This window comes from Brassica napus (genome assembly GCF_020379485.1).
Source record: "Brassica napus cultivar Da-Ae chromosome C3 unlocalized genomic scaffold, Da-Ae chrC03_Random_33, whole genome shotgun sequence".
Lineage (NCBI taxonomy): Eukaryota > Viridiplantae > Streptophyta > Magnoliopsida > Brassicales > Brassicaceae > Brassica > Brassica napus.
Window position 1 is genome coordinate 1 of NW_026014203.1, and position 9,159 is coordinate 9,159.

Consider the following 9,159-nt stretch of genomic DNA (forward strand, 5'->3'; position numbering starts at 1 on the left):
AAAATCTTGTTGTATGATCATCAGGGTGTATCTGAGTCTTCTCTCATCAATGAAGCTTTGCTTTGTTTGCTCAAACCCTCAGTGTATTTCAGCAAGGTAACACTAATACTAATAAACTTATGATAACATCTACTATTATGTATAAACTTTTCTTGTTCTAACAAAGTCTCTTGTCTTTGGTTGTAGATTTTGAATGCGTCTTTGAACAAAGATGCGGACAAGGGTACCAAGAAATGGTTGACAAGAGTTTCGTTACGAGAGCAGATCATGGTGACATGAAGGAGATAGCAGAAGAGTATAACCAGCTCTATGGAGAGCCTTTGGCCCAAACAATTCAAGAGAAGATTAAAGGGAACTACAGAGATTTCTTGCTCACACTACTATCTAAATCAAATTGATTTCGGTTCTGAACTTATTCCCAGGACTTGTGGCTATTGAACATGTGAATTTCTTTCGGTTTTATGTTTCTATCCCAACATTTGCGTTTTCTATACCCTTTTATCATAATATTTAATAATAAAGTCACTGTCTCTGGTGACATTATTCAAGAAGAGAAGAGTGTGTCATGTTAAACTCTGTTTTCATGTTTTATGCTAGAATGACATAGTTACTTGAATCATATTTAACTAAACTTGCAAGGTTATAACATTTTCAGTGAAAAGAAAATTTGAGTTTGGAATGAAGGAAACCTTCAGTTAGCACTGGCGTCTAATGAGTAACACACTAACAAAACAAAAAATAAACTTGTGGGTAGTCTAATCCGAATGACTGGTTTGGTTCGTATAATTTCAATGTCTAAACCGAATGTCGGTATGATTTCCCGGTTAACAGTTTTGGCATTTTGCAGTAAGGAAACCAAAAGCCGCCACGTGGCGAAGAAAGTCCGCGAATCTTCCCCTGGCGGACCATTAAAGATCCTATTTCTCCTCTGCACTCTGCTTGTTTCTTTTTTCATCGTCTCTCAAAAACCACTCCTTTCTTCCCGATTAGATTCGTTTTCTTTCTCAGTTCCATCACAATGAATGGCTTCTCTGATCTCAACTCTTCCGAGAGGTACACTCTAGTTCTCCGATCGTCTTTTCATTTAACGATTCATACAATCTCTGTTATGTATATGCACGATCTCCAAGATCACTGGAACTCGCACGCTAATAATCATTGCTAATATTAACACACAATCAATGGTTGCTAATAGTATTGGGTATCCGAAAGTTTGATCCTTTTAATGCAAATCTCTTAATTTTGATCTTTGACTTGTTATGTTGTGAAGCAGCAAACCTTCGCTCTCACATCTTGCTCCTTTAGAAGCCATTCTCTTCGATGTTGATGGAACACTCTGTGACTCTGATCCTATCCACCTTATTGCCTTTCAAGAACTGCTCCAACAGGTTAATAATCCCTTTATGATTAATTACTATCAAGCTCTTGCTTCAAAGTTTGCTTCTTGTATCATTCACAGATTGGTTTTAACAACGGTGTACCAATCGACGAGAAGTTCTTTATTAAGAACATTGGTGGCAAACACAACTCTCAGATTGCTCTTGCTCTCTTCCCTAATGATGTTACAAGAGGGTTAGAGTTCTGTGAGGAAAAGGAAGCTCTTTACCGCAAGTAAGTCTTAAACTTCTTTTTAAGATTTGAGTTAAGTTAGGAACTTAGGATTAACTTTGTTTTCCTCTTATTGATTAGACTTGTAGCAGAGAATAAAGCCACTTGACGGGCTTATAAAACTAACCAAATGGATAGAGGAACGTGGACTGAAGCGAGCTGCTGTGACGAACGCTCCAAAAGAAAACGCAGAGCTCATGATATCCAAACTTGGTCTTACTGATTTCTTCCAGGCAGTGATCCTTGGGTCTGAATGTGAGTATCCCAAACCACACCCAGGGCCTTACTTGAAGGCTCTTGAGGTGCTTAACGTGTCGAAGGAGCATACGCTAGTTTTTGAGGACTCGGTCTCTGGGATAAAAGCTGGAGTTGCAGCTGGAATGCCAGTGGTGGGACTAACTACAGGTAATCCAGCAAGCATGCTGATGCAAGCAAAACCGGCTTTTCTCATCGAGAACTATGCGGATCCAAAACTGTGGGCTGTGTTGGAAGAACTTGATAACAAGGGGACTTTTCAAAAGTCTTGAGATGTGAGTGAGTTACTTGAGCCTATGAGCAGCCTCTGAAGTTTTACTTTTTTATCCTCGTTGATTATTGTTGAATATTCTTTTGGGAATATATGACAAACAATGGGAGCTTTCAAATAAGTGAACATGTGTGAACATGTTTTCTATGTCTATGTTATATTTTAGTACTAAGAAAGTGTAGAACTGTGACATTCTAAGGTCTTATCTGATCCAAAATAAATAAAAACTAAGTGATGAATGATGATGCAGTGTGTTCGACTTCCTCCTTTACAGCTTACCCTTGTAGAAATTTTCATTATATGAAAAACCCATTATTTAAAAACTCGTAAAACCCACAAAAACTGTTAAAATCGGTACTGTTGAACCAATACATAAATTTTAAATTTTTTTTTTTTTGGTTTTTCAGTTACATTATTAGAATCTGTTTCGTATTCTAATTAAAAAGTTAAGTTTTTTTTTTCAAAAATACAATGATCATATGATCACGTGGATTACGAATCTATTAACAAAACTAGGTGGATTACGAACTATTAACAAAACTAGTTGATGTGATTTGACATTAGTTTATGTTTTTACCGATAATTAATTATCATTTTATGATTTACTTTTGGCTTATTTCAAATTTAAAGTTTAATTTTTATTCGTATTAAACATCTAAATACTTATAGATTTTAAGTCTTGATATATTTATTCTATCTCATAACTCTTAACTTGTTACAAAATTGTTAAATAGTCTAAAACAGTAAAACGATGCTCCTGCGAAGCCAAGTGAAGAAAAGTTGTGGTGCTTTAAAAAGCTTGACACTAAGATAATATGAAAAAGTGCATAAGACTACTTACAATGGAAGATTTATCAACTATTGATAACTATTAAGATAAGCTTCCAATGTTTGATGTAAAAATAAAATACATGATGTGGTAAATTTAGTGTTGAAACTTATCAACAACGTTGATAAAAAAAGGGTCATTCTTAAACGATGTGGCAAATGTTGATTGAACCAAAATATTAAGTTTGTCTCATAGATTTCAACTGCAACGCAAATAGAAAGATGAAGACAATTGTAAGAAACTGGTTGAATGTTCATATTTTCTAACTTTTTTCTTATGTCAATTATTTAACATCAATGATTTTATAATAATTATAATTATATATATATATATATATATAACAAAATTCATCATTTTTACTCTCTATAAATAGATATTTGTTTAATTTCATTAAAAAAAAAGAACTTATCTTTTTACTATATTTATGCTATTATCATCCACTAACTTTTTGATAGGATGTTGTAATTTTCTAAAACAAAATCATTCTAGAAAATAAAAATTGAGTGAGTGTTGAACTGTGACGTGGAAGAAAAAAAAAGATAATGTGTAAATAGGAGAATATGAAGTGGAGTAAAAATAAGGTGTTGTAAACATTGGTTAGCCTAAGTTTTCAGCTTATAATCATTTGAAAGAAAAAATTCAGAGAAGAAAAAAAACAAAACAGCAGCATCTCATAGGCTAAGCCTGCTGAGACCCGACGGAACTTGATCCTGCGGCTGGGCGGGTCATTTGGACGTGGGAGAGCTCGTTTGCCATCACTACTCATAACTAAGTGTTTCTTCAGATACCATATAAGATACTAGTTGATAAAAATTATATTTACATTCTTAAGTGTTTTGTATTCAAAAATCATCTTTTTATTTATTTTACTGTCCTTAAACTGAATATATATACATTATTTTCATTCTCTTATTTTCTCAAATATAATTTTAAATTTATGTTACTTTTTATAATATTTTTATATTTCTCTTTCCTAAATTTGTATATTTAAGATTAGTCAAATATACCGTCTCTTTGCATTTATTTTCTTTATATTGTGCTTCTTTTTTCCTTTTTCTTTCTATTACTTATATTTTACTTATATTTAGCTCAATTCTATTTTAGACATATCACTGTTATATTATCCTGTCCAATTTTATGCATAAAATAGCACAAATGATAATTGTATAGAGCTACAACAAAATTATAGTTTTTGCTTAAATGATAAAGAAAAATCACCTATTTCAGGTGATGATTGTTTTCATAGTTTCTAGATTTTGGATTTTGGTTTTTTGTTTTTTGTTTTTTTAGATTTTTAAATTCTAGTTTTTAGTTTTTGATTTTGCAGTAGATTTTAATTTTTTGAAAACATGAATGGTGCTTTTAGTTTTTGGTTTTTGCTTTTAGAATAAAAAATGAAAATATTATTAATAGTAAAATATTTATTTTGGAATAATAAAATATAAAATACCATTACCCAAACACACAAGTTTATTTTAAAATAAAAAAGCACAAAATAATATAATTCTATGTTAAACATAAATATAAAAATTTAGTTATATTTTAAACATAATTTTGTATATATCTATATACTTTATATTATAAACTTGTACATATAATATATGTAGATATATACATATAAAACTTTAAGTAAAATGTGTAGACATACTTTTCAAAATAAAATTGCCATAACTATAATCTATATATATATTCATTAATGGTTAACTAAGAAAAATTAATTCCATGTGTACAATTTAACTATATATGCATTAATTTTATGTAAAAATTTATAATCAAGTAACTGTAGATAAATAATATATTCAAATTTAAATTAAAAATTTAAATAAAATTAACAACTATTTCTAAAATTGTGGTAAATATAAGTCTCTACACATGTGGTATATTACATAATAATAGTGACATTTTTTTAATAAACTAAAAATTAATTATATTTTAAAACATAGAAAAACAACTTATTAAAACATTTTATATAAAGTAATATAAAAATTTTAAAAATACAAAACTAATTAAAGTATAAACAAAATTTTATACTTATAGTTAACAACTTAGTAGGGGTTATTGGTTGTTGTATTTTAATGGATTTGAAAATCCGAACTAAATCTAGTGTTATTGGTTCTATGATTTTAAATATGTATTAAAATCATGTGTTATTGGTTTAATGATTCATAAATTCTATATCAAATCAAGTGTTATTCAATTGTACGGATTTACTAATATATTTGATTTAATAATGGATTTGAATGGATTTGTTTGGATTTTTTAGTTAAAATACAAAGACTCAAATCCGAAGGAAAACCTCCGGATTTGCATATTTTACTTGGATTTATAAATACTATATGGATTTCTAAATCAATCAAAATATAAACCAATAACACCCCCTAAGACTAATTTGCTATAAAAATTTATGGTACATAATATTTATTAAAACATTAATAAATTAACTTACCTTAATAAAACTTTAATTGCTTCAACAAGTAGTGAAGATATAATTAACTCCAATTGTTTAGAAAAATAAGGTTGTTAAACGTTTGTTTTGTGTGCTGTTATAGAGTGATAAATGTAGGTTTTATATCCTACATTATTTATCTAAACTTAATAATATTTAAAAAAATTAGAAAATACTTTTTGGTTTTTGTTCTTAGAGTAACCCACATCGTCTGAGTAGAAATCTCATGGACTTGGAATGCGTTAACATGGCTCCAAGGGGATACGAAGAGGAGGCAATCATCAATATGCCATACTCCGCGTTGGATAACCCATTTGCGAGTATTTTCATGAGGAATATGGAACAAGAAAGAAGAGTCACCTAACTTATCACAGGTTATCTTACATTCCGGACCCCATAACCTATTCAATTTTGCATGAATGAGTCCACTAGGAAGACATGAACATATAAAAACTGGCCGACTATGTATTCTTTCTTATTTTATGGGCCTAGCCTAAGGACCTTAGATGAAATTGTCACCTGAGAAGTACCATCCAAACGGCAAGTCGGGTCAGCAGCCCGAAAAAGATTTCTCGATGCTTGATTCATACGAGCCACCCATGAAAACCGAAAAGTATCATCTCCTTTGAGAGCCGGAGGTGGAATATTCTCAACTGGAAGCTGAGACACAATTTTCTCAGGATATCTTATCCCCTTTCTTTTGCTTCTGACCATTGAGAGTAGCTTCACGGATTAAAAGCCAAAATGAAGTTAACCGACTTCTTACAACCTAAACTAAAACACCAAACCTTGGAGTTGCAGGGTTCCGGGGGAGGGGGTGGGGGTGGAGCTGGCGTGAAATGGAGAGGTTTTGACCATGCTTCCAAGGTAGGGATAAAACCAGTTACTTGAACAACTTCTGCAGCCTGAGAATCAAAATCTGAGTAATTACCTTCATCTGAGATTACCAATGGCAGAACTTTGTTAACGATGCTTGGAGATTACTGAGATGGAGGTGGAATACCGGTGGTAGCTAAGGCTGGTGAGTAGTCTGGAGGTTGATTGTTGGAGATCACAGGAGGAGAAGCAGACATGTTGTCGGAGATCATGGAGGTGGAGCGGAGGTCTCGTCGGAGATTGTAACAGAAGGAACGGCCATTGCATGAAGGTGTGCAACGATCTGAGGTTCAGAGGAAGCTCTCGCCGTAGCTAGGGTGCCGATGGAGCCAGTTGCGGCGGTAGAAGCCACCGGATTGAAGATCGACGAGGTTAGGGTTAGTTGCCGTGAAAGAGAAAATTTGGTTTGCGCTTGTTTCAAACTCCCATAATTTTACGTAGAGATTGATTTTGAATATTTGTCTTATTGCAAATCTTTAAGATCACAAACCCAATGAAACATCATTGAACTCATCTATCATTTTAAATAACTTATTGTTTAAAAAATTCTATTATATAAATATACGTTATATATTACATAAATATATATTGTAGCAACTCTAACTCTATAATAAAATATTTTTATTTTAGTAGAAATATAAAAGTAAATATAGTAGAAATATAAAAGTAAATATAGATGTGGGTAAAGATGATTTCAATATAATTTTTTCCTCATCTTTTTTAGTTTAGTTGTTACTAATCAAAACATTTAATTACTCTTCTTAAATAAATCTTTTATCTACTTCCAAACTGAGACTATATCTCACTGCATAAATTTGATAGTATAGTTCATTATGCATAAATATGAATTTGATGTTTAGTTTCTAGTCGAATATTTGGTTTAAATACATAATATAAGATGTTACGTACGTATAAATAAATTTTTTTTAATAACTTTACTTATTACAAAATCATCAATAAAAGTATAAGTTAAAAATATTTCAGTTAATTGTAAAATAGATTATAAAATATTATTAATTCAGTAAAATTAATGTTACATTGAAGTAAACTTTTTAAGAAACATATAGTATGAAACAGAGAGAGCAATACTTATTATTTTATTTTTCAAATTAAATTTTATTAAATTTAATCTTGAATAAAGATATTTATATATCCAATATATATCAATAAATTAATGTCAATAAAACATTTATCAACATATATATCTTTTTGTTTTTAAACCTTAAATAATGGAGGTAGGGGGATGCATCACGTCCTTAAGAAAAAGACACAGCAACCAAAAAAACTTGTCAATGCGCTCTCAATCAAAAAAAGCTTTCTTTTAATAGTAATAAACGTAACACACGCTTTATCAGTTTCACCACGCCATCCATCTTCTTCGATTCTCTCAAGGTTTTCTCATTTCTATCTTCTGTTTTATCCCAATTGATTCACTAACTCTTTGATTTGATTTCTAATTCTTCTCACAAATCTCTATGCTCTTCTAGCTATTGATTCAGTTTCCTTCTCCGATCTTAAAGTTTCATACTTTTTTTTTTCTCTGACAATGCTATTCTTTGTATGATTCGTAACATTCGTTATTAAATTTTAGAATTTGCTTTCGATTTTTTACAGAAGTTTTGATTTTTTTTTTAATGTCTGCGGTTCTGTCTTAAAAAAGCAAAAAAAAAAAAAAATGGCGAACAGAGAGATGGCAGTGTACTGTTTCGACACTTTGGTCTGTCACTACAACAACGATGAGACTCCTCCACCTGCCTTTGACGACGCCAATCAGTTACTTTCTTTTCAACCCTTTCCTTTTTTTTTTTTGCTTTGTTATGTTATGACATGCAAGTTCTGAGCTTCTAGTTTTGTTCTTCAACACTCTTGTTCCTATTTATGGATAAACGCTCGTCATCTTGCATGCAGGAGGATGTTGTGTTCTATAGTGAAACCTTTTTTCTTTGCTGTCAGTGTTTATGTTTAGTAGTGGGAATCATACTTGGCTCATATCATGTATTCAGCAATTATCTTATATATGGATGATTGCTTTGGTGTCTCCTGAAACACATGGTCTTTCCTTATAGTCTAGTGGTTTTTTTCTTGTAGTCCATTGTTTGTGACATGGAAGAAAATAGTGAATGGAGGGGAGCCTCGATTGCGTGGATGTATTGGTACACTGGAAGCACGCCGCTTGATCAGTGGCTTCAAGGATTATGCCTTGACCAGGTTACCTTACTCCAAGTTTCTTTTTTTGTAATTCAGTTTTAGAAATTTTGGGCTCGAGACCACAGATGAAGCATGTATATATATGTGTATATTGCCCTTATACACCACCATGACCTTTTTGTTATATGTAAATTATTACAGTGCCCTGAGGGATCGTAGGTTCCCACCAATACAGTCCAAAGAACTGCCATTTCTGCAATGTACCGTCTCTGTCTTGACTGATTACGAAACTGCTGAGGATTATCTTGATTGGGAAGTAATTTATCTTCCGCTCTTCTGTTATAACAAGTAATGCATGCTATTCAATCCGCACATCTGATAAACCTTCTGATGTCTTACACACCTTCCCTGTTTTTGGCTATGAAGGTGGGAAAGCATGGTATAATCATTGAGTTCACTGAACCTGTGTCTAACACAAAGCGAAGCGCCACATATTTGCCTGAGGTCCCAGCTCATGAAGGTACCATTTTTTGATGACACAAACTTAGGTTTGCTTAGTAGTTATATGTTGGTTTGACCTTAGAATCGCTTTGTTTGGACCAATTAAAACTCCCATCGCTCGCGTTACTTGTCATTGCGCAGGCTAAATAAATATCGGACCATATATTACTTTTAAATTATCTTCATAAAATCAGGCAAATTCCTTCGTAACGATAGACCTTTTAC

At 31.9% G+C, this 9,159-nt stretch overlaps 1 protein-coding gene, 1 long non-coding RNA gene and 1 pseudogene across 3 annotated transcripts; all 3 read left to right on the plus strand.

Moving 5' to 3' along the window:
- On the plus strand, positions 1-631 carry LOC125594691. Its single transcript, XR_007329952.1, has 2 exons — positions 1-96; positions 187-631. It is a non-coding gene; the product is annotated as an uncharacterized LOC125594691 (long non-coding RNA).
- A 266-nt stretch (positions 632-897) lies between these two features.
- LOC125594692 lies at positions 898-2,285 on the plus strand (annotated as a pseudogene).
- A 5,307-nt stretch (positions 2,286-7,592) lies between these two features.
- LOC125594690 (uncharacterized protein At2g38710-like) lies at positions 7,593-8,985 on the plus strand. Of its 2 annotated transcripts, XM_048770785.1 has the most exons (5): positions 7,593-7,677; positions 7,946-8,058; positions 8,374-8,493; positions 8,635-8,749; positions 8,860-8,985. In XM_048770785.1, exons 2-5 carry the CDS (start codon positions 7,961-7,963, stop codon positions 8,965-8,967), a joined length of 441 nt encoding a protein of 146 aa, XP_048626742.1. In that variant the 5' UTR covers positions 7,593-7,677; positions 7,946-7,960; the 3' UTR covers positions 8,968-8,985. The 2 variants fall into 2 exon arrangements, with proteins under 2 accessions (XP_048626742.1, XP_048626743.1); XM_048770786.1 differs by having other exon boundaries at positions 7,632-8,058; positions 8,635-8,781; positions 8,860-8,954.
- The last annotated feature ends 174 nt before the right edge of the window (positions 8,986-9,159 follow it).

What these genes read in the sequence shown, in the direction of transcription:
- LOC125594690 (XM_048770785.1), top strand. Translation starts at nt 7,961, where the DNA reads ATGGCGAACAGAGAGATGGCAGTGTACTGTTTCGACACTTTGGTCTGT. An exon ending in GCCTTTGACGACGCCAATCA is followed by an intron (nt 8,059 to 8,373) that starts GTTACTTTCTTT and finishes TTTTTCTTGTAG; the next exon opens with TCCATTGTTTGTGACATGGA. An exon ending in AAGGATTATGCCTTGACCAG is followed by an intron (nt 8,494 to 8,634) that starts GTTACCTTACTC and finishes AAATTATTACAG; the next exon opens with TGCCCTGAGGGATCGTAGGT.